Raw genomic sequence first — 24,849 nt, 5'->3', positions numbered from 1 at the left:
CAGGCCAATGGGAGCTGCTAGAAGCGGCGTGGGCCGAGGGACTTACTGGCTGCCGCTTCCAGCAGCCCCCATTGGCCTGGAGCAGCATCCGCAGCCAGTGGGAGCCGCGATCGGCTGGACCTGTGGACATGGCAGGCACACACACCGACCCAGCGTGCCAAGGGCTTTCCCCACACAAGCAGCGACCCCAGTTTGAGAAACACTGCCTTAAAAGGTCTCCTACTGATGTGCTGAAATGGTGAATTCTGACAGGATCGTGGCACAGGGTATTGCTATGAGCAATAACATCTTAGAATCATAGGACTGGAAGGAACCGCAAGAGGTCATCAAGTCCAGTTCCCTGCACACATGACAGGACTAAGTACTATCTAGACCATCCCTGACAGGTGTTTGTCTAAGCTGCTCTTAAAAATCTCCAATGATGGAGATTCCACAACCTCCCCACACAATTTGTTCCAGTGTTTAACCACCCTGACAGTTAGGAAATTTTTCCTAATATCCAACCTAAACCTCACTTGCTGCAATTTAAGCCCATTGCTTCTTGTCCTATCCTCAGAGGTTAAGGAGAACAATTTTTCTTCTCTCTTCCTTGTAACAACCTTTTTACACACTTGAAAACTGTTATGTTCCCTCTCAGTCTTCTCTTTTCCAGACTAAACAAACCCGTTTTTTTTTTCAATCTTCCCTCATAGGTTATGTTTTCTAGACCTTTAATCATTTTTGTTGCTCTTCTCTGGACTTTTGTCTACATCTGTCCTGAAATGTGGCTTCCAGAACTGGACACAACACTCCAATTGAGGCCTAATCAGTGCAAAGTAGAGCAGAAGAATTACTTCTCATGTCTTACTTACAACACTCCTGCTAATACATCCCAAAATGAGGTTCGCTTTTTTTTGCAACAGTGTTACACTGTTGACTCTTATTTAGTTTATGGTCCACTATAACACCCAGATCCCTTTCTGTAGTACTCCTTCCTAGGCAGTCATTTCCCATTTTGTATGTGTGCAACTGATTGTATGTGTCCCTTCCTAAATGAAGGACTTTGCATTTGTCCTTATTGAATTTCACCCTAGTTACTTCAGACCATTTGGGAGACTTATTTAATCTGTATTTTCATAATTAATATAGAATTAGAAACTAGATTAGGCATAAAGGATTCCTTGTTTAAATACAATTCTCTCCCCACTCTGTAACCCCATTGACTTTAAGGGACTCACTCCCTTTTCACAGCAGCGTGAGAAGAGGATCAGCACCAAAAAACACTGAGTTTTTTTGTTTGTTTTGCACACTGTTAACAGGGAAAACTAATTTTATGTTAGAAAAAATATCATCTTTTCTACTATTGTTTAAATGTATTACAATGATAAAAGATTTATAGAACTATACTGGAAAAGCAACGACAGGCACAAAGCCACTGCAGAAAAAATGTTTGTTTATTCCACTAGGTTTCTGCTTGAAAGGTTTTTGACATAGTACTATATTTTCAATCGCTGCTTGATGATAATCATACAATACTTATTTATAGCCTCAGATATGAAAAATATCTGTGCTCCTCAATGTTAAGGAATGAGTCAAGACTACTTTCCTAACTTCTGCCATGGGAAAGTTTCAAAAGCATCACAAATATGCTAGTAAGTGATATTTCTCCTTCCAGTATTGTCAGTACATATGCTCACTCTGGGATATGTATGAGCTCTCTGCATCAAGCTTTCTAGAAAGCTCTGAACAGTGATGGTCACGCCAGCCTTGTCTCAAGCCATGAGATTCTCCAGTCTGTTTATTGAGGAGGCTCTAAGGACTTCTATGGCAGATTTGGAGCTCAACTGCTTCTAGGCCCCTCTTCACAGTCCCAGCTGTGGTATATCTAGTCATTTTCCTGAAGCTGCTTTAATGTAGATCTCCATCATAATTGCATCCAATCAGTCCCAAAACAGGGCTTAGGGGTGGAGATAAAGGTGTATAAAGCCCCTTTTGCTGGTCCTAAACTGATTTCAGCTGAGCTGGATATGAAGTTTAAGCCTGAAAATTTGAGAAGTGGCCAATCAGTGAGATTGGAGGGGTGGGGTGAGAGAGAAATGTACTGTGTGTGGTGACAGTGGTTGGTTAGTCAGAGTGAGAGAGAGAGAGAGGAGAAGAGAAAAAGGCAAGGCTTATGGCCAAATTTCAAAAAAGGGCTCATTCTTATATGTTTCCTGTACCAAATTTATAACATTTTTCAGAAAAAAAATATTACAGAAAATTCAGCTGTAAATGGGAAACTAAAATCAGCCATTTCATTGTAAAAGAGTCTTGCTTTAAGTGAAAATCTCAGCACAACTTTAACCATGGAGTTGCTACTGATGCCTCCATCATATGACCGGAAGTACTTTATTTACTGAAAACATAATGGGCATGATTTTTTAAAAAGACCATTGTGAAGACACAGTATCATATACCTGCTGGGAATAATTTCTCTAATGCTTTTCATTTTGCCCTGTAACCAAGGGATAACTTATATCAGTATTAGTGGAACATTCAGAATAGGTGGAAGTCAGGCAGATATAAGGAACTACTTTCTTTAAAATGAAGTTATAATCTGAAAAAGCAAAATGTTATATAATTCCTGCATTCCACAGAAATAATGGCTTGAGCAGGGATGGGCAAACGCTTCCTACCTAATTTTGAATCTACTCAGATAATACGGGTTAATTTTTTATATGAATTTAAACATCACTAGGTTTGCATTTTGCTCAAAGGAGATTTTAAAAAAAGCACAGAGGGGTGTGTGATAAGAGTAGGCAGAGTGAAACAAAGAGACAAACAAAAGGAGCATGGGAAGGGAGGAAGGGAGAAAGAGCTTCTCTTTGAAAAGAAAAAACGTGTGTGTGTGTGTGTGTGTATGCATATATATATATATACACACACATATACATACACACATACACACCATACAGAGGCTGCTTACTTGTGATAGAAGAACCATCAAGATTAGGTTAACTCTAATACATGGCACAGACTAGATAAAATATGTTTCTTTGTTTATTCGAATTACTCTGGAAGGTATTAGAAACAATGTATGTAAATTGCAGGTAAGGTGATTTGGGAACCTCTTCCTAATTTTGCACATTCAAAATTTTGTGAAATTCTCAAACATCATGGGGTTTTCCCCATCTCTTCCAGGGCTGGCTCCAGGCATCAGCTGACCAAGCACGTGCCTAGGGCGGCACCTTGGGGCAGGGCGATGCTCAGAGGGGCATTTTTTTTTGGTTCATCGGGGCAGTGCTGGGAGGGCGGGGGCTGGTGTGGTGCTCAGAGGGGGCAGAGGCTTGGGGCAGTGTGGTGCTCAGAGGGGGGCAGGGGCTTGGTGCAGCACAGTGCTCTGAGGGGGCGGGGCTTAGGGCAGCATGGCACTTGTTGGGCGTGGAGGGGGGGCCGGGTTTGGGCAGGCGTGGTGGCTCCAGGGGGGGGGGCTTGGGAAGAGTGTGAAGCCAGAGGGAGGGAGGGGACACGGCACGGATTGGGTTTTTCCGCGTGGCGCACATGCTTGCGGGGGGGGCGGTACGGCGGGGCGGTGCTCTTCTTTTTTGCTTGGGGTGGCAAAAAAGTTAGAGCCGGCCCTGATCTCTTCTTATATTATTCTTAATCAAAATGGTGTTAATCAGAATAAAACAAATCTCCGTACCTCATGGTTAAGCCTGCTGATCTGCTGTTTGGTTTCTTCTGCTTTGATAACTAGCACCGCAGGACCAACTTCAGAGTCTGTAAATAATCCATGCATATATGTAAATTATAGAACTAGATTATCAGGTGGTTTAGGGAGTTAGTAAGGTGACTCTTTCACTTGATCTCTACTTTAAATCTGATCCCATGTTTGGTTGGGAGCAAATGAAATTAGCATTTAATGGCTTTCTATGGTCAGTGTAAAATGCATAGGAAGGATGTAAATGAGATATTATGGGAAGTTTGCACTGCCTCTTCCTGTGTGGGACCAACTCTGTGAGAAGACATAGAACTTCTGTCAAGGCATTAAGTCTGATAATACAGCAATTAAAACCATCACATATATAATTGCCACACCCCTATTATGCAGCTGCTTTTGCCTTCAAAAAGAATTAGTTTCACAGTGGCATTTAAGCAAGAGATACATAATTATGTGAGAACAGTTTCCTCATCTAGGAGGGGAAAATGGAAAACAATCTGAGTTCAACTGGTCATGCCATTTCAACACTAGCCCATTGCTTCTGCATCACCAGTAATGGCTGGGCTCTTCTATTTGTGTTCCTGCCTGCTGCTTTGTTTCATCAGTCCTTTCGGAAGACTGCCCAGCATTTCATGCTACTCATAGCTTTCACTCTGTTCAGTTCTGACACATTGTTAACTCCGTGAAAAGCCAAGAGTTAATAGTAAAATAGCGGCAAAGTTCCAATATAGTTCTTCTTAAATTATTTTTCCAGGTATGTCACTATGGGACCCAATCTTGAAATGTGTCGTGTTCAGCCGGTTTAATGGAGTTGATGGCACTCAGCACCTCATAGAATCAGCCCCTTATATTAGTAAAGATGTAGCGGAAACCAAACTCCTGACAAGCCATTTATCTTGCCTTGTAACAGGGAGGAACAGGACAACTGGCCTGGACACACTGATGATATCCAGATGTACCTTTCTGTCATGATTTGCAGTCAATGCAAATGACAATAAGTTTAGCTGCATGTTAAACCCATTCACATAACTCATAAAGGTTTATTTTATTAAGAATCATGCAAATATAGATGCACAAAAGGCAAGTCATCAAAAAAGTGTCTATTACAGTGAGTGGCTAGATATGGCACTTACCCACAATTGTAGGAGATACCCGGGATTCCGGCCTGAGTTGATCAGAGCCGAAGTCAAAAGTCTGGCTTCCGTCGTTATGGTTTCCATCTTCAATCCCATCAACAATCCTGTTAAAAACATTGTCTTTGACTATAGAGTTTATAGACCTCACACTTCATAATGTAATTATCAATATTACTTCGAAAGGCACAGTCTTAAGCAATGGTGAATTCTGTATGACACTAATCTTAGAGAAATATAAAGGCCATTACATAGGTGTGACCAACTGAGTTACCACTTGTTTAAAACTTGAGTAAAGAGAGCAGAATAAGGCCCTTCATCTTAACTGATCATTTTGAAACTATCGTTACTTTTACAGGTTGTGATAGGACCTTTAGTCTAGCCTACTTGCATTCCCTATGCCATTTGTAATAATTATAAACGGTTAGGACCATCAGTGAAAAAGACAGTTACCTTTTCCGTAACTCGTGTTCTTTGAGATGTGTTGCTCATGTCCATTCCATATTAGGTGTGTGTGCTCGCCACATGCAGTGGTGCTGGAAGTTTTTCCCTCAGCAGTATCCATAGGGGACCGGCTCTGGCACCCCGTGGAGTGGCACCTGCATTGCATGGTATAAAGAGTGCCACTGGCTCCCCCACCCTCAGTTCCTTCTTGCTGGAAACTCTGACAGTTGAGAAGGAGGATGGGTCATGGAATGGACATGAGCAACACATCTCGAAGAACACCAGTTATGGAAATAGTAACTCTCTTTTCTTCTTCAAGTGCTTGCTCATGTCCATTCCATATTAGGTGACTCCAAAGCAGTAGCTCTGGAGGTGGGTAGGACTTCACAGATGTGTAGATTGCAACACGTCTCTGCTGAACCTAGTGTCATCTCTGGCCTGCTAAGTGATGGTATTAGCGGTAAATGTGTGGACAGAGGACCACTTTGTGGCTCTACAGATGTCATGGATAGGGATATGCGCCAGGAAGGCCGACAAAGATGTCTGTGCTCTCGTCAAGTGGGCTCTGACGATCGGCAGTGGCGGAACCCCTGCCAGGTCCTTATGCATCAGGTAATCCAATTGGAAATCCTCTGTGAGTACACTGGATGACCCTTCATCCTATCCGCTGTAGTGATGAAGAGTTGAGGCAATTTATTAAAATGCTTGGTAAGTTCTAAGTAAAAAGCCAAGGCCCTCTGGCTGTCCAGGGCATAAAGACACCTCTCTTCACTGGTCTCCTGTGGTTTGAGACAGAACACTGGGAGGAAGATCTCCTTGTTCATATGGAAGATGGAGACCAAGTTTGGCAGGAAGGCTGGGTGAGGCTGCAACTGAATCTTATCTTTGTAGAAGACTGTGTACGGCGATTCTGATGTGAAGCTTTAATTTCCAAGACCCATCTTGCCAACGTCTCCACCACCAGGAACACAACCTTCCATGACAGATGAGAAAGGGAGCAAGAACCCAGAGGTTCAGAGGGTGGGCCAGTGAGCCTAGAGAGGACCAAGTTAATATCCCACTGTGGGACAGCAGCTCGCACCTGCAGGAAGGGTCTTTCCAGCTCTCTCAAGAATCTGACTGTCACATCATGGGAGAACATGATTTGTCCTTGGTTCAGCAGGTCAAAAGCGGAGATGGCTGCAAGATGCACTCAATGGAAGAGTGTGCCAGTCCCTGGTTCCTCAAAGAGAACAGGTAGTCCAGGACAGTCTGTATGGAGGAACGCAAGAGAGAGATGCCCCGCTCTGTCGCCCAGTGGGAAAACCTCGTCCACTTGGCCACGTAAGTCAGTTTAGTTGAGGGCTTCCTATTTTCCAGGAGGACTTGTTGGACTCCTTCCAAACAGGTCTGCTCCTCCGGGTTCAGCCATGCAGCATCCATGCTGAGAGATGGAGGGTCCCGAGGTTGGGGTGTAAGAGCTGACCATGGTCTTGCAACAGCAGGTCCAGTCGGTTGGGCAGGGGCCGGGGATGGGCCACTGACAGGCTCATGAGCATGCCGAACCAATGCTGGCAAGGCCACGCTGGGGCGATCATGATAACCTGTGCCTTGTCTCCCTTGATCTTTGCCAGGGCCCTGCTGATGTGGAATCAAAGGGAAGGTGTAAATCAGGCTTCCTGATCACAACAGGAGAGAGGGCATCAGAGAGGGAGTCCTTGCTCAGACCCTGTTGAAAACAAAACCAGTGGCATTTCCTATACTGTCTGGTAGTGAACGGGTCCACTTGGAGAGTTCCACATCTTTCGAAGGTCATGCAGGCTACCTCTGTATGGAGCAACCACTTGAGGTGAGAGGAAAAGTCCCTCCTGAGCTGGTCTGCCTGCATATTCCTGATGTCAGGAAGGTGACAAGCTTCCAGGTGGATTTTGTGGCTAATGAAGAAATCCTACCGATGTAGCACCTCCTGACAGAGTGCCGATGAGCGCACTCCCCCTTGCCAGTTAATGTAGAACACTGAGGCTGTGATGTCTGTCAGGATTCATACCACCTTACCTGACAGGTGGGACAAGAAGACTCCACATGCCAGCTGGACTGCTCAGAGCTCTTTGACGTTTATGTGTAACCACGCCTCTTCCAGGGACCACATCCCCTGTGTTTGGAGGTTGCTGAGATGTGCCCCCCAGCTGAGGTCCAAGGCATTCGATACCAACTAGATGGAGTGATGAGAGTTGTTGAACATAACCCCTTCCAGGACTGTCCTGCGGTCACAGTCCACCATCTCATCAAGATAAGTATCACCTGGGGAATGGTAACAATCTTCTCAAAGGGGTCTCGGGACTGGGAATAGACCATCGCCAGCCATTGTTGCAGGGGCTGCACTTGGAGCCTGGCATGGTGGACCACATAAATGCACGCTGCCCTGTGGCCAAGCAGGCGCAGACAATCCCTGGCTGTAGTCAGAGGGAATGCGGAGACTTTTGCAATGAGGTTTGCCAATGTGTGGAACTTTTCTAGCAGCAGGAATGCCCTGGCGCAGACAGAGTTGAGGACTGCTCCAATAAACTTTGTCCTTTTCACTGGCATTAACATCAACTTTTTGTCATTTACCAGTAGGCCCTGAGAGCAGCATGTGGCTTGAAGCACCATGACACTCCTTCACACTTGAGACCTGGAACCGCCCTTGATGAGCCTGTCATCGAGGTATGGGTAGATCTAGATACCTGGTACCTGAGGTAAGCTGCTACCACTGACATGCATTTGGTAAACGCCCTGGGTGCTGTCACCAGGCTGAACGAGAGGACCGTAAACTGGAGGAAGCATTTGTGTCCTTGAAAGATAGCTATGTGGAAGTATGCGTCCTTCAAGTCAAGGGCAGCATACCAGTCTCCTGGATCCAAGGAGGGGATAATAGAATCCAGAGAGACCATGCAGAATTTTAGCTTCTGTAGGTACTTGTTGAGGTCTCACAGGTCTAGGATGGGCCATAGACCACCTTTGGCCTTTGGGATTAAAAAGTACTGGAAATAAAACCTCTTGTTCCTGTACTTGATAGGAACTTCTTCCACTGCACCCAGCTGTAGTAACCCCTTTACCTCCTGCACGAGGAGACTCTCATAAGAGGGGTCCGGAAGGTGGGTGGGAAGAGGGGGTAGAAAGGAACTGGAAGGTATAACCCCATTCCACTGTGCTGAGGACCCAGTGGTCCGAAGTTTCAGTGTTCCAAGTCAGGAGGAAAGGGAAAAGGTGGTCAGAGAACATGGGGAAAGATGAATCCGGGGAATAGTCTGGTAGATTGTCCACGGGCACACCCTCAAAATGACCGTTTGGCCCCCTGCTTATTATGAGTTGAGCCCGATGGGGCAGAGGGTGGAGAGGGGTGGCTTTGGTGGTGCTTGTAATCCTTGACTCATTTATGGGGCTGGTCCTCCTGAGGATGGCTCCCCTGGCCCTGAGGCTGTTGTGGTTTAAACTACTTACGTGCCAGGGCTGGGATTGTAAGGATTCAGGGTTTTCAGGGTGGTGCAGGAGTCCTTGAGGCTGTTGGCCTAGGGCCCCGCTCTCAAAGGGCTGGGCCTGCAATGACTGCTGGGCCTCGGTGGACAACCCAGAGAGGAGCAGTCAAGAGATTTGCTGCATGGAGATAGCAGAAGCCATGGTGCGGGCAGCAGCATCAGCAGTGTCTGACGCCGCTTGGAGGGCCACCCTGGATGCAGCTGTGCATTCATCGAGGATCACTCAGAACTCCTTCTTGGAAGCACTGGGGAGTGAGCCTTCGAACTTGGCCATGGCTTGCCACATATTGAAGTGATATTGGCCAAGGACGTCTTGGTGGTTGGCTACTCTCAGCTGAAGGCTGGAAGACAAATAAACTTTACATCTGAAAAGATCCCACCTCCTTGAGTCTTTATTTTTTGGGGGTGGCCTCGGGTTGTTACTGCCTCTCCTTGTGGTTAACTGCCTCGACCACAAGGGAATTGGGGGCTGGTGGGAGTATAGGTATGCATGCCCTTTTGTTGGCACAAAGTACTTAAGTTCAGCCCTTTCAGAGATAGGGCCAGAGAAGAGGGGGTCTGACACAGGGCATTAGTGATTTTAGAGACCCCTTCATGAAGGGATAGATCCTCCTTGGAAGGAGACGATGACATCAAACAGAGTCCGAGGGCTCTTCCAGTGCCTCTGCCTGAAGCACCAGGTTAGAAGTAACCCTCTGCAAAAGTTCCTGGTGTATCTTGGCATCATCCTGAGGAACTGGGTGAGGGGGCCCCATGATAGCATTGTCTGGTGATGACGAGGACAATGCCGGTGCCATGGGAACCTCCAAGTACATTGGTGATCCAGCAGCTAGCTAGCTCCCCTGGGTCCTCCTGGATCTGTGAGGTCTTATCCCCTGAAGCTTCGAGCACTGGAGGAGAACGGGATACTGAGGCCACTGGCCTCTGTGAGGCTCCTGGCACTGATTGGGCAGCCTGGGAAGATTGGTGAAGCCCCTGGGGTTTCATGGGCACCATGGTGCCTGTTATCGAGTTAGCAGTGCCAAGTCAAAAGCTCTGTGCAGACAAACACAGTAGAAACAGCTAGCTTTGACAGTTCCATTGTGCTATTTATCCAGCCCTGCCAATATCAGTCTATCGTTGCAAGCAGCAAACCCCATTTGCAAGACAGTACTGATATTAGGTCTAAATCAATGCCCACTGAAGTCCCAGTGACTTCAAGGTGCTTTTTATTGGTGACATTATGAATTACATTGCATGGTCTATATAGGTGTACCTATATAAGCTGTATTAAGAGCCAAATCCTGAAGTCTGTACTTAATTCTTACTCAGGCATGGTTGATAGTAGCCCCAGCATGCCCCCCTCCATGGAGGTGTAGAAGACGGACTGATTAAAAGATCAGTATAGATCCTGCCCTGACTCACCCCAACTCCAGCCATGTTCCAGCCCATCTTTTGCAACCATGAAAGTAGAAACAGTAATTTGACCCATGACAAACTTGGCTCTAGTGAAACTCTATTTATGAGGAAGTGGAATGGAAATCCAGATTGGTTCAATGCATTGCAATGGTCAGGCTGCAATTCCAGTTATGGTTCCTTAGATCGTCCCAACACATGGGCAAACATCTAATCAGAGTAACAAATGCCATATTGAATTCAGTAAAACTTTCTCAAGCTCTTCAGATATTTAGTCCTCCTGTGGGATTGTTCTTTCTTTTGAGTTTGCATACATGTGGCTAAACACAGGGTTAAGATTGCTTCACTAAGCTAAGGTGAAACGTAAGCTATTCTAAGAATCACAGTCAATGGAGCTCTTGAGATGAAAAATACTATTGACAATGAGATCACTGTATGAGGATCTTATTTTGAATTAGATGGGTTTTTATTGCCATATGCAAGCATAGCTCAAGGCTGTACTTCTGTGTTTGTCAAACAGAGAGAAAGGGGAGAGTGTGCATCATATCAAAAACCTTCAACCAACCAACCAAACCAACAAATAAAAGATTGATTTATGAAACAGACCTTTTCAACCGGGCCTCCAGACACTGTGTACAGAAGCACTCATTTGTGCATACAGAAACACACATTAACATGTAAACACTCACTTTGTAGAAAAGTATTGGAGACAAAAGGGTAGATTTTTCTTTCACTTGCACCAGTTTTGCACCATTTGAGTCCCATGAAGCTACTCCTCTGATTCACAGTGATATCTGAATCAGGCCCATGAAGATGAAGAATGGAATAATTAGAAGCATAGGCCATTAAGATACAAGTTTGAATATTTCTTATTTTGATGTACTGATGTTTTGTAATATGAATATAAACCTTTACCCCCTAATGTTTTAAAGCAAACCAAGTGCTTGTAAAAGGTGCTCAACTGACTACAGTGGACAAGGAAATCCTAACTGTCCACAGAACAGGCACAGCATGGGAAATGGTACAGTCTTCCCTAACACTGCCTCAACACTGACACAGAGGAGTGACTTCTAGAAGATAGTTCAGTTTTATGCTCAGCCAATTCTTGGCCTCTCTTCTTATACTGCTATTTGGGAGGGTGGTTTTTGTGATAAGGGGACACTTGTACAATGGGAACTACAGTTTACATGAAATAAGGATGTACTTATTCATGTTCTGATATTGCAAATGTAATTTGGGTTGGGAAATTACAGAGAAAGGGATTTTGGCTGGCAGGATAGTACGTCTTAAATCATGTATGTTATGGGCCACATTTCCAGCCTAACTATAAACAGGACTCTAATTTTGCATATGCAAAAGTATGTATGGCAATAATAGTGTGTGTAACAATGCACCTGCAGTTTGCGCCCACAAAATTGGTGGTCAGTGTCTAGCCATGTGCATGTGTATGACTGTAATGGACAATTTTTAGTAGGCACCATGAACCAAGGATTTACTGAGCTACTACTCATTTTCCACAAGCCATCAAATGGTAATGACTTTCAGTCATAACTGACTTGAGCCAAATCAAACATGTTAATTTTGGCTATAGTGACTTTATTGCATGATTTCCTAAATACATTTTGAGCCAGCTAGACCTATTGTATATTTGTGATGCCGAATCAGTGGTTTTCATGTTTACTTTACCACTACCATAACCCTGAGAGGAGAAAGAGATTATTATGTTAGCTTGTCTATCACTAGTGAACAGAGAACACTTAAAAATATACAATACTTCAAAATTGTTGGAGGATGTGAATTAAAAACCCTAAACCAAACCATCCGAAGGGCTAAATCCTCAACTGGTACAGCTCCCTATGGTGACTTACATCAGCCATGGATCTGTCCCCAAGACTATCATTTTTGCTAATAGCAGCTTATGATTTTGGAATAACCTACATGAGCAGCATTGTCATTAATGAAGTCATTTCACACTTGTACTAATCATATTTTCATACCACCACACACCATCATGTATTTTGTTTACACCACACATTTTAGAGAAAAACTGATTTTAAAAACTTCATAGTTACTTCCCATCCAACCTGTAAAGCCAGGTTGCTATTATACAATCTGTCACTTTTTAAAATCTGTAAACTATAACCTACTCCAGTCACTTTGTGTACACGTGGCTATGTGCTGACATTGATCACTCTGAATATAGCCTTTCCTCTGAGGGACTCAAAATGCTTTAGAAAATTAAGCCCCATAATGCCCCTGCAAGATATGTATTTTCATACTTGTTCCACAGAGGGTATATTGATGCATAGAGAGGTTAAGGCCAAATTTAAAATCTGGGTGCCTCAAATCAGGCCCTGAAATCAGTAGCTCATCATCTAAATATTTCATTTGATTTTTATATATGCTGAGCACTGTAACTTTCACTGTTGTAACATTATCTTTATCTTGTAATACGGCCCTGAAGTCCTAAAATTCCCCGTGCTGGGGGCTAAATAACATTGAGTTCTTGTTAATAAAGGACTCTTGCTGTCCCTGCAGGATGGCTGGGATAAGAAGATTCCAGGAAGGTTAGATGCTAACATTAAAGAAAAACAAGAATTTTGCAGCATTAAGAAAAAAAATCATGACCTGATACTTGAAGCAGACTTATGTGCTGGGGAAGAAGATAAATCTTTATAGCTATTACCTTGGACTGAGATTAGGGGGACCAATGGTGTTCAGTGTCGAAAGGTGCAGTTTTAGGTTTTTCTCTCTCTTTCTGGAGTAGTAGTGGAGTTCAGTTTCATGTTTGATTCTTGCAGGGTTTGAACTGCAAACTCGGATGGGGGAGTGAAAGGGCACCGTTCCTGAGGCCAACTGTTTCAAGTTTATCCCTAGATAGCTTTTATTGCTTCCAGCCTTCTTCTCTTGGGATGAGGTTGTGCTCCTTGTGTGGATTGGAGAAAGAATGGCATTCTCCTCTTCTTCTCCTTCGTCCTCATCTTCCTCGTCTTCCACAATTGATGGGAGTCTCTTGTTTATGCTGCCATTTCCCTTGGGCTCTGTCTAAAATAGTGGATAATTCATATTATTATAAACTTCAAAGCCCAGCACTGCAGCACAGCTGATTTGCTCTGATGTTCATACTTGAATAAAACCAAATCCATCAGAGCTTTTATTTTTCCATTAGAACAAATGTTATTTTGGGACCCACCTGTTATTTATTTCTCTCTCTCTTCAGTCCCTCACGTATATATACAAAAGCCCTCTAGTAACATAGCCAGTGAACTCACTGCAAATGTATTTTGTTACTGAGAAATGTTGCCTGACTTTAGTTCTTACAAGCCACCCAGAGTACATATACTTCAGTAGATTTCTCTCTGTCTTTTGAGGAGTTAGTTCTTCCGAAGTTAATGCTGTCAGACTGTTGATGCATAAAGAATAGGTTTTAGGTAAGATACGTATATACCCACAGTCCAGTATATAGCCAGTACAGTCAGTTATAAGGATTGATACAGTTCACTTAGGACCTGAATGCATCCTGGTTCCTCCTCTTAGTCACACTGAGTGAGACCTTACACTCTGATCATACTACCTTACAGCCAGACCTCTGAGCTCCCGCAGAGCCCTATTAATGCACAATAGTGTAACAGGATTACCTTCTGAAGAGCTAACTCATCCAAAGATAGAGATGAATTTATTAAAGAATACAGACTGTAGGATGGACTGTAGGAGTTAGTTATAGGAGGCAGAAGGGTCTAATGGACTCCAAAGACCTGCCACTCTACTGCTGGGTGACCTTGGGCAAATCATGTCTCTGTGCCTCAGTTCCCCAATTGTTAAATAGGAATAATGTATGCCTTTGTAAATCACTTTGATATCTACTAATGAAAATGTAACTATATAAAAGTTATGCATTATTAATTAAGTTTATTATTAATTATTATTATTATTATTTCTTCTTGGAAATAAAATACATGTGCAGTGAGTTGCAGAGGTCTGCCCACATGGAGCTGATTTCCGGGTCAGGGCCTTGCTTCGCAAGTAGCCCCATTTATTCCCATGCTACAACTTGTGGGGCAAGGTATTATCACTATGAGTAGCAGAATCAGGTTCTACATCATTCTTACAAACTCCACAAATCTCAGATAAATGGGACAGCCAAATTCAATTGAGCCCAAAAGAAATCTTTTCTGAAAATAGTACTGGAGCATTTTCAGCGTGATTGAGAACAGGAAGTAGCAAAAATCTCACATAGGAGTCTGTTCTGAATTGATTTCCAGCCCAATTGTCCACAATCATATCAGTTTGGATAGTTTGGGTAAAGATACAAATTTTGGGTGAACAATCTTTTGAGATTTGCCCATCACTCCTTGTCCTCATATTTTGCAGCATGAGTTTAATTTTTGCTATTCTGTTTGCACTATCAGTTTACTAAGTAAATATTATACAATTATTATTGTTAATGCAGATACAATGAGCCAGACTTTTTCAATCTATGTCCAAAAAGTCAAGAATATAAAATATAATACCAAAGGCCTGTCTGTCAAGAAGATAATAATGGCCTCTCTGAGAACTATTCTGCTAGATAGAAGTCTGATGAGCACACTGTACAGAACTCTTATATGAGAAAGAACGTTATGTAAATTGAACTTTACATGTCTATCATTTGGTTTGAGTAAACATTCCAGGCTCACCTTTCAAATATGCATTAGTGGAATATCCAAATCCAGCATCTAGATGCTAAGATGCCTAAGCATTTACGCATAGAAAATGGGCATTTATGAGGTACACCTAACAGCAGTTTTAGCATTCAAATGCAGAATCCTATTTAAGGGCCTGATTCAAAACCCTCTGACTTCAGTGGGAGTGTTTCCATTGACTTAAAAAGGCTTTGGATCAGGTCCTAGGTACTTATGTTTCAAAGTTAAGCTCATTATATTTAAAATCAGACAATCATACCTGAGATAGTGTAGACTTGTTTGATAATCTTGATATTACCTGAGGAGGGAAAAAATGTAGTAGTAGCAGAAAATAAGTGAATTTGCACAGTTTTCGCTTCCAAAGGCAATTTCATATGATGGAACAGCAAGGAAATCTCATAATAAAACAAATGCATATTCCACAAATTAAATTCAAAATGCCACTGATGACAATGAAACATCTTTGAACAGACTCTGTCAGGACCAAGTTGTTGACCAGAAAACGTACCTTTCATTTTAAAGAAATAGGGAGTTCTTATAAAATTAACATTTTCCTCCAGAGTAAAACAAGACTAGGGACATGACCTGCACTGGACATACATGGAGGGATCTCTGCACAGGAAGGCCCAACAATTTTGATAGGGTTCCATGTAGGCACAGAGTTCGTTGTAGGACTGGTCCTTAAATAATGTAGGAATCTAGAACAGTGACAGGTATGCCAACAACTTTCAAAAATAGATCCCTAAAGTTAGGCTCCAAACACCCACAGAAAGTCAAACTACCATCTGTGCCTTTGAAAATCTCCTCTTTAGGCTCCAAAATAAGTGTCCTGATTTTCAAAAGTGCTGACTACCCAGCATCTTCCTTTAAAATCAGAGGGATGCTCAGCACTTCTGAAAATTATACTATTTATGTAGTTGTCTACAAGCAAACTCTAGGTAACATTTGCAAAGCTTAAGGGCCAGATTTACAAAGGTATTTATGGGTCTAAAAATGCAAATAGGAGGCTAGTAGGATTTACAGAAGTGCCTAAGCGAGGTAGGCACCTAAGTCCCATTTACTTTTAATCTTTGTAAATCTAGCCCTCAAACCCAGATCCTCAACATTATTTAACTTCAATGGGATTTAAGCACCTGAATAACAGAGGATTTGGGCCAATTCAAAAGTAATTTAGGCACTTAAGACCCTAAGTCACATTGAAAGTCAAGGGATATTCAGAGCATAAATAACTTTTGAATATTTTACTTCAGCAGATGAATTTTAGTAACCCATTTTTGAAAATCTTGGTTGTTTTGTCATAAGATCAGAGCCCTTGCAGTTTATAAGGCTATTAGGCAAATAGTTCTGTAATTACTCGTAAAAATAAAGTCATCATTATTGCCACACAAATGTGTGCTTCCCCATGTTTAATTTTGTCTAAGCAGTAAACCTATTCCACATCTGCCTAGCCATCAGCATGTGGATTTATCAGATACGTTGCTTAAATAAACTTAGCAATAATTCTCAATACACTGGCAAGTAGAATAACCAGAATCATTACATTGCGTAAATAAAGCAAAAATATGGCCCTGCTCCTCCTGTGTCAGTGAAAGAAAATGTCGGGTAGCCCTAATTGGAGCCCTGATATGGTCAGATGTCGAGCCCTTTCAGCTCTGATTGTAATCAGTGTCAGCAGAAGGAACTCAGCACCTGGGCCCTAGATCACTTGGAGCAATAGAAGCATTCAGTGTGCTAAATGCTACAGTTTAAAAAAAGATCAGTTGAATGTAATACTAAAGGCCTGACTTGCATATACACCTGCACCCAGACACACCTGGTATTAATTAGATTAATGTAGGGGTATATAGTGTCTAGCACTTTGAGGTCTCTAGACACTACTGCAGTATAATTGTTAAATATATGTTGATATAATATTAATTGATATCTACAAAACCAGTCCCATAAATTAGCAGTTTAACAAACAGAAATATGAAAATATTAATTTGCCTGCCAGAATCTTGCTTGGGTTTTACCAAGAAAGGACTTGTGTGTGGGTGCACTTTGTTAAATGTGGGCAAAGATCTTCTCCTCTTTTGAACTTTCTTCCCCGAGTATAAAGGAGAGTTATATATGCAGCCTTGAAAATAAGGAAATACACACTACTGCATGGAATAGCTTAGATTTTTTGTATGCTTTCCCATAGCCCTGCTGGGATTGCATGCATTCAGCTGGGCTGCAGGGTCTGAACAGCATTTCCCCTGCAGGGACTCCACCTGACTGCCAGGGATTAATGCTGTGCCAGCAATGAGTGCACTGAACCTTTCTTCACCACTCTCACTGTATCCTGCTGGCAACCCAGCTACTGTGGATTTGCCTGAGGGAGGAGGAGGAGAGAGCAACCAGCTGTCTCAGAGCATTGCTAGTAGGGAAAGGGAAATAATGGGGGGGGGGGTCAGAAAATGTATGGAGGTACAGGCTGGTGAAAGATAGCTCAAGGGAGAGACAGAGGTTCAAGAGGGAGCAGATTGGTGGTGACAGGTTCCCTCTTGAGAATATCCCCCATCCTCTCCTCCCATTGGTTCCCCTTATTCTGTCCATACAGCCTGTTCTCTCTTTTGTCCCTGGCCCTATAGTTGGGCAGTTTCAGTTTGAATCAACACACTTGGATAAGTTATGTGCCCAGGAACAAACTAATCCATTTCATTGAAGCATGCCAAAGTAAAGAACATTATAACTGCATATCTCTGGCATTCTAATACTTCATTAATAGCTGACAAAGATAAATATTGTGTCCATTTCACATAAAGGTGGGGCCTGAGCTCATTTGCTTTGAGAGAAAGGATGCTCAACAGTAAACATTTTTGAGACCCACTTAATAGATTGACCTGAAAGTGGGCAGAGTTCTCTGAAAAGAGGCATTCTAAGACTCTTCTCTCCAAAAATAGAATTCTCAGAGAGAAAAAGAATACAAATGTACAAGAGCATGAACTAAGAGCAGGAAATTTAAAAACTGCAGTATCCACATAACCAGGTTTTCACCCTCCTGCATCTGACTGCATACATTTAGTATCAGTGGAATTATCACAGGACCTGAGGAACTGTCCTAATTTCCAATCTACTAAAGCATTTTTTTGCTTTAGGACAATACACAAATTTCCTTAAAGTGTTGTGTGACTTCCATGAAAAGAAAAAGGACACACAATTGTACATACTGTATGTTGTGTTTAAAAGAGAAGTAAGGTTAAGGTTATAAACACATTTTGAAAACAAAGTTGGAGAGGTATTTCCCAAATAGACATATTAGGAAAATGTCACTAATGTTAATGTGAGTCATGCTAAAGATGCTCAGAGGATCTGATTCAGATTTAAAATACAGCACATGTATTCTTTTGTATCTTGTAAAACTTTATACACAACACAGTAACTGATTTCACAAGATACAGCGGTAATAGACTAATACTAAGATCAGAATCAAGCCCATAGTCTCAATTTGATGTTTCCCTAGGATTGTTTAAAATCTTAATGAATACATTTTGGAATTTGGTACAGACGGTGCAACAGTTGTACTCTCTTCTATCACTGTAATTAAGATTAAGATTTTGTCACAGTTATTTTTAGTAAAAGTCACAGACTGGTCATGGTCAATAAGCAATAATTCACAGAAGCCCAAGTCCTGCTGCCTGGGGGGTGGGGGTGGGGGGGAGGATTGACAGCCCAAGCCTCGCTGCCCAGGGGGACGGGGTGACTGACTCGCTGTCCGGGGCTGGGACCCCAAACCCCACAACCCAGTGCTTACCCCACCACCCAGGGCTGACAGCTCAAGCCACTCCTCACCCCCACCGCTGAGACTGAAGTCACCAAAAATCACAGAATCTGTGACCTCCATGATGAACTCCTATCCTTAATTATAAGGCCAAGAATGGTACTTCCACATCAGAAAAAGCTGGTTATTCAATGCAGGAAGTCAATCCAGATCTTTTATTCATCTGGAGGTGATTTTTTTCTGGACGGACGTTATAAAATGGTAACCCCCAGTGGTACAGATATCTGGTAGATGATCTATGGGGATTTTCTGGGTGAGCCAGTGAAAATGTAAATAATATATATACAATCTGTTCAAGAGGGTTAGTAAATCATATTTTGGAAAAAATGAATTTAGAACTACAGCCAGTATGCAAATTTTAGGGATAATGAGATTAACAGTAGAGTATGTAGATTTGCATTTGCTGGGCTTGAAAGGGTAGGGTTTGATGGATCATGTTGTCTTGTTCTGGCTTAGAAGGTTCAATACTCTTCATAGCAGGGCTTGACTCTGAGCTTTAGGAACAAAGCATGGGTATAGATTTACTGAGTTCTTTGTTAAGTCTGGGTTCCTAGAATATGTTAATAATATTTTGCATTTTAGGGAACAAAAGGCTAAAACACTGTGTCAGAAAAGGATTTGGAAGAACAAACTGGAATATTAATATGCTTAGTTAGTATTAAGAAGTACACAAAACTGTTTAAGGATGTTGGCAATATGTAAAAATATAGATCAAATGCCATATGCTCAGTTCATAGGGATTTTACTGACTGGTAATGGAAAATATATGAGCACATAACAACGGATTACCATATCACTGAAAAGCTTAATGCCTCACACATGTTCATCCCCTCAATTTACCTTAATCAGGAAGTTCCTCAATGAAACATAATAAATCCCTTAAATCACAGCCCATTGACAGAAATACATGCTACAGGAGGTCTTAGGATAGCTATCATTGTTACTGTAATTACACTCCATAATTTAAAAGCATATTTTCCTGGGCATTTGGAAATGTCTCCTGTCCCAATATCTTCTGCATTTTAGTTTTTTGGTTGATCAGCTCTCTCTCTCTCTCACTCCTGCAGCCTCCTCCCTCTTACCTTTTTACACTGCTTCTGGCTGAATGGAGAATAAATAAATTCCCTAGAAACCAATGTCTTCAGCACTCTGGGTTTGTACAGGATGCTGTGTAAGCAGCAAGCGCTGAGTGAATGATCTGCATTGAGTACCTTATTCTGGAGTTTAGCTTCTGATTGTGAATTGTCCACAAGCAACATATAACTTTTTCCCATTAATTCATTCATTCAAATAATCATGATTCTATTGATTTTGTGTGAGTATTTAAAATGTGAGTTACGTTGGTTAGTTTTTATTGGCCATGTAGGTCACAGAGTTTCTTTTCTCCAACTGGATGCATATAATGTTTAGATTTAGATTTCTGGTGCCAACACTCACGTTTACAAGTTTGAAATTCACTTTCCATGAATATTCTATAAAGTGGACACTCAGAAAAGAGAGGCTAAACTCAATAAATAAATTAGTAGTAGTGAAGTATTCACTCACCTTCCATCGAGACTGTGATGGTTGTACTCCTTAATGCAGAACTTATTGTACTTCTGCTTAAAAGGTAGAAATAAAGGAACCATAATAATGGCAAAAAAAAAAAAAGGGCTAGTATAATTTTTTTTATTCTGTTTCTGCGTGCACTCTTCTTTTTCATTAAAAACAAAACAAAGAAACCCCACTAGTCCTGAGGATTTTGTGCAACTTTGAAATCATGAGTTAAGAAAGACACCTTTTATTTATGTAGTAAATCCTACACCAGTGAAAAGAACAACATCAAAAGAAAGGAGGTAGTCAATGAGGCCAAAATGAGATAGGAGAAGCAATTGTTAAAGGAGATGGCAAAAGACCTTTCCACTTACAGCATGCTGTTCTAGCAGATAATATTTTTGAGGCAGCTTCCAGATTATTACAGACAAAAGATATATCATAAAGAACACTTTAGATATATTTCCTATTTGGTTACAGTAATTGTGGAGGGGACATTTTGATGAGGATTTACTGTATGTTTGTAAACATTACAGCTAACACTGAAAGCCTTAAGAACAATAACACTCCAAAGCCCTGGTCCTGCAAACACTTATGCACTTACCTCACTGTACTCACCACAGGAAAATTAAGGATGTTCATAAGTATTTGCCAGACTGGGGCCCTGGATAGGAGGAAATCTGATTAGAAATGTTCAGTGCCTATATGAGCAACCTTGGGAAAGAGGGGAGAGATCACCAGCCCTGCTCCAGCTTCTTTATGCCATGGGAAAGCGGCTCTAAAAGCCTCATGTCTACCTGAGGCAGGATTCCTCTGGAGTAGGAACTATGGAAGTCAGCTGCAATATGGTTGTTCGAGGACCCCATCACAAGCCCTGCTGTAGGGGGCAGGTAAAGGATAGGACTCTGTGTGTGTGTGCGTGTGGGTGTCAGGGGCAGGGCTGCTATACACAGGGCTGCAGTGACTCCAGGAAGTGGTGCAGCCCATAGGGCACCCCATTAGGCTGCCATAGTTCAGACAGACTCTCAGGGCTGTCTAAATTAAGCTGGAGGTGTCTCCAGGCCCCAAAGCAGCTCAGGATCAGGAGGTGCAGAGATGACTTAACGCTGCTGTGGTGGATGTGGAGTTTCTATGTAATAATCTAGGAATGCTGCTATGTAATTTATGAATACTGCAGGCAACCTGGTCAGTGAGGCAAAGTTACTGTCTAACTACATGGGTTTATTAGACTTTCCTATATGAATGTATGAATAAGATCTAGCTTAATAAGGAGATTTTGCAGGAGAGCATCACAATGGATATTGATATACAATGCCCCAACAAACATTTGCGGGGGAATTGTAGGATAGTGGCCTACTTCTAAGCCCCAGCCTAAATTTACACAGCTGTTTTGCCATTGCTGGGAACCTAGGGATCAAGGGGACGCAAAACAGATAAAAGGGACCTCTGGAGAGACAGGTTGGGGGAGAGTTGTCGGTGAGCTCTGACAGAGACAGGTCCTGCAAAAATATCTGAGGAAGTTTGAGCCCTCCCTGACTTCCAGAGATTGGGTAGCCTTAGGAAGAGGCAGTATGTATACAGTCCATTTTCTTGTTTTAAGATTTTTTTTCTGAAATGCTTTTGTTCTAAATAAATAATACTTTTCTTTGAAAAGGCTGTTTGGTCACTGCTCTGGAGGGCACAGAACTGCAGGTATTGGACACACATCAGGCCTGCTGAGGAACCACAGTTATCAACTGGGGATGGCAGCCCAAGGTCTGGTCTGAGAATGGGAGAATCATGTAAAGCAGCAAAGAATCCTGTGGCACCTTATAGACTAACAAACATTTTGAAGCATGAGCTTTCGTGGGTGAATGCCCACTTCGTCAGATGCATGTAGTGGAAATTTCCAGGGGCAGGTATATATATGCAAGCAAGCTAGAGATAACGAGGTTAGTTCAATGAGGGAGAGGAGGCCCTGTTCTAGCAGTTGAGGTGTGAAAACAAGGGAGGAGAAACGGTTTGTAGTTAGACAAGCCATTCACTGTCTGTTTAATCCTGAGCTAATGGTGTCAATTTGCAGATGAACTGAAAGCTCAGCAGTTTCTCTTTGAAGTCTGGTCCTGAAGTTTTTTTGCTGCAAGATGGACACCTTAAGGTCTGCTATAGTGTGGCCAGGGAGGTTGAAGTGTTCTCCTAAGGTTTTTGTATATTGCCATTCCTAATATCTGATTTGTGTCCATTTATCCTTTTCCGTAGAGACTGTCCAGTTGGCCGATGTACATAGCAGAGGGCATTGCTGGCATATTATGGCGTATATTACATTGGTGGACGTGCAGGTAATGAACCGGTGATGATGTGGCTGATTCTGGTTAGGTCCTGTGATGGTTCACTGGTGTAGATATGTGGGCAGAGTTGGCATCGAGGTTTGTTGCATGGATTGGTTCCTGAGCTAGAGTTACTATGGTGCGGTGTCAGTTGCTGGTGAGAATATGTTTCAGGTGCAGGTTGTCTGTGGGCGAGGACTGGCCGCACCCAAGGCTCTGAAAGTGGGATCATTGCCAGGATGGGTTGTAGCCCTGATGATGCGGTTGGAGGGGTTTTAGCTGGGGACTGTATGTGATGGCCAGTGGAGTCCTGTTGGTTTCTTTCTTGGGTTTGTCTGCAGTAGGAGGCTTCTCGTACACGTCTGGCTCTGTTGATCTGTTTCCTTATTTCTCGTGTGGTATTGTAGTTTTGAGATGCTTGATGGAGATTTTGTAGGTGTTGGTCTCTGTCTGAGGGGTTAGAGCAGATGTGGTTGTACCTCAGTGTTTGGCTGTAGACAATGGATCGTGTGATGTGCCCGGGATCGAAGCTGAGGCATGAGGTAGCATAGCGGTGATAGGTTTCCGTTTAGGGTGGTGTCAATGTGGACCATCACTTATTTGCACATGGTCTAGAAGTGGACCTCCCGTGTAGATTGGTCCAGGCTGAGGTTGATGGTGGGGTGGAAGCTGTTGAAATCGTGGTGGAATTTTTCCAGGTCTCCTTCCATGGGTCCAGATGATGAAGATGTCATCAATGTAGCGTAGGTAGAGAAGGGGCGTGAGTTGGACGAGAGCTGAGGAGCGTTGTTCCAGATGGGCCATAATAATACTCGGCCATTGTGGGGCCATGCGGGTGCCCATAGCGGTGCCACTGATCTGGAGATATATATTGTCATCAAATTTGAAATAGTTGTATGTGAGAATAAAGGCACAGAGTTCAGCAGCCAGTTGTGCTGTGGCATCATCAGGGATACTGTTCCTGACAGCTTATATTTCATCTGTGTGTGGGATGTTTGTGTAGAGAGCCTCTACATCCATGTTGGCTAGGATGGTGTTTTCTGGAAGGTCACCTATAATATATTGTAGTTTCCTCAGGAAATCAGTGGTGTCACGGAGATAGCTGGGAATGCTGGTGGCATAGGGTCTGAGTAGACAGTCCACATATCCAGACAGTCCTTCAGTGAGAGTGCCAATGCCTGAGATGATGGGGCATCCAGGATTTCTGGGTTTGTGAATCTTGGGTAGTAGATAGAATAACCCTGGTCAGGGTTCTAAGGGTGTGTTGATTTGTTCCGGTGTTAGTGTAGGGAGTGTCCTGAGTAGATGGCGCAGTTTCTTAGTGTATTCCTCAGTAGGAGAATCATGTGATTCCACACAAGACTGGTGACTGCCTAAGACCTGAGAGGAGATACACTTGATCAGACTGTAGCACTGGCCTGGCCTGACATGAGTAATTAACACATGGAGAGAGGCCTCATAGAATAGAATAGGAATAGAATTAGGAACATAAATGAATCATCAGGTTGAAAACAGAATGTTTGTGCTAAATAAGATAAGTAAATAGGTGAGCGGGCTAAGAAGACGGAATGTCTGAGCCAACTAAGATAAGAGGGAGAACACACAGGGAACTATTTGCTAGGGACAAAATAAGTTAGGAATGTAGAGATGAGGTAAAGAGGAAATCAAACCATGGACAGTGCGTGGGCAGCGTATGTTGCACAGAGATCAGTTCCTGCAAAGTAACCAAACCAATCCAAAAACATATTCAATGTATAGTAAATGCAATGAGATGTGTAATGTATATAAAAGGAGAAGGTTTCTGTGCAACTTTGAAGTTGTGATGTACCCTGCATCCATCCCCGCTGCTTTTTGAGTCTGATCAACTCAGCATAGCACTACTGCATGCCAAATAAAGATACATGAGTGATGAAGGCTGGAGTCGAACTGAGTTCTTGGGAAGCCAAGTGGAAAGAGATCTTGGAGAGAATCCCAACAAAGACCAGAAGGGGTCAGAGATACCATTAGCTTGCTAACTGTGACAGCCACCATAGCCCCTTTTCTCTGGAAGTAGTAGTTCTGTGTTATGCCTCATAGCAATACAGTACATAATTTCACTCTAAGTGGGCCAAATACAAGGTTAACTGAGTGAACTTTAATGGCCTGGGATATACAGAAGGTCAGACTAGATGATCTAATGCTCCCTTCTGGCTTTAAACTATGAATCGACCTATACCACTTTTTAATTCTTAAGCGATTGGTTCTGTCATAGACTCCTATGTAGCTTGGAATCTGAATCAGTAAAGAATTCTCAAAGTATGTAAATATTGAGTTTCTTTTCATTTTTGTACTACTCAACTGCACTAAGACAACCACGATGTGAAACACTATGCACACAGGGC

General features: G+C 42.6%; 1 protein-coding gene across 1 annotated transcript in view; it reads right to left on the bottom strand.

The window, feature by feature from the left end:
* Nucleotides 1-24,849, bottom strand: part of KCNH8 (potassium voltage-gated channel subfamily H member 8) — a 375,624-nt gene that overhangs the window by 12,378 nt on the left and 338,397 nt on the right. The window contains exons 12-15 of the mRNA XM_075062450.1: nt 15,087-15,125; nt 12,832-13,190; nt 4,813-4,919; nt 3,662-3,738 (exon numbers count right to left, since the gene is read on the bottom strand). Of these exons, the coding sequence (XP_074918551.1) occupies nt 3,662-3,738; nt 4,813-4,919; nt 12,832-13,190; nt 15,087-15,125 (582 nt within the window). The remainder of the gene's footprint in view (nt 1-3,661; nt 3,739-4,812; nt 4,920-12,831; nt 13,191-15,086; nt 15,126-24,849) is intronic.

This window comes from Chelonoidis abingdonii, chromosome 2 (assembly GCF_003597395.2).
Source record: "Chelonoidis abingdonii isolate Lonesome George chromosome 2, CheloAbing_2.0, whole genome shotgun sequence".
NCBI lineage: Eukaryota > Metazoa > Chordata > Testudines > Testudinidae > Chelonoidis > Chelonoidis abingdonii.
The sequence above is the reverse complement of the archived record's forward strand: the minus strand, read 5'-3'. Positions and strand labels throughout refer to the sequence as shown.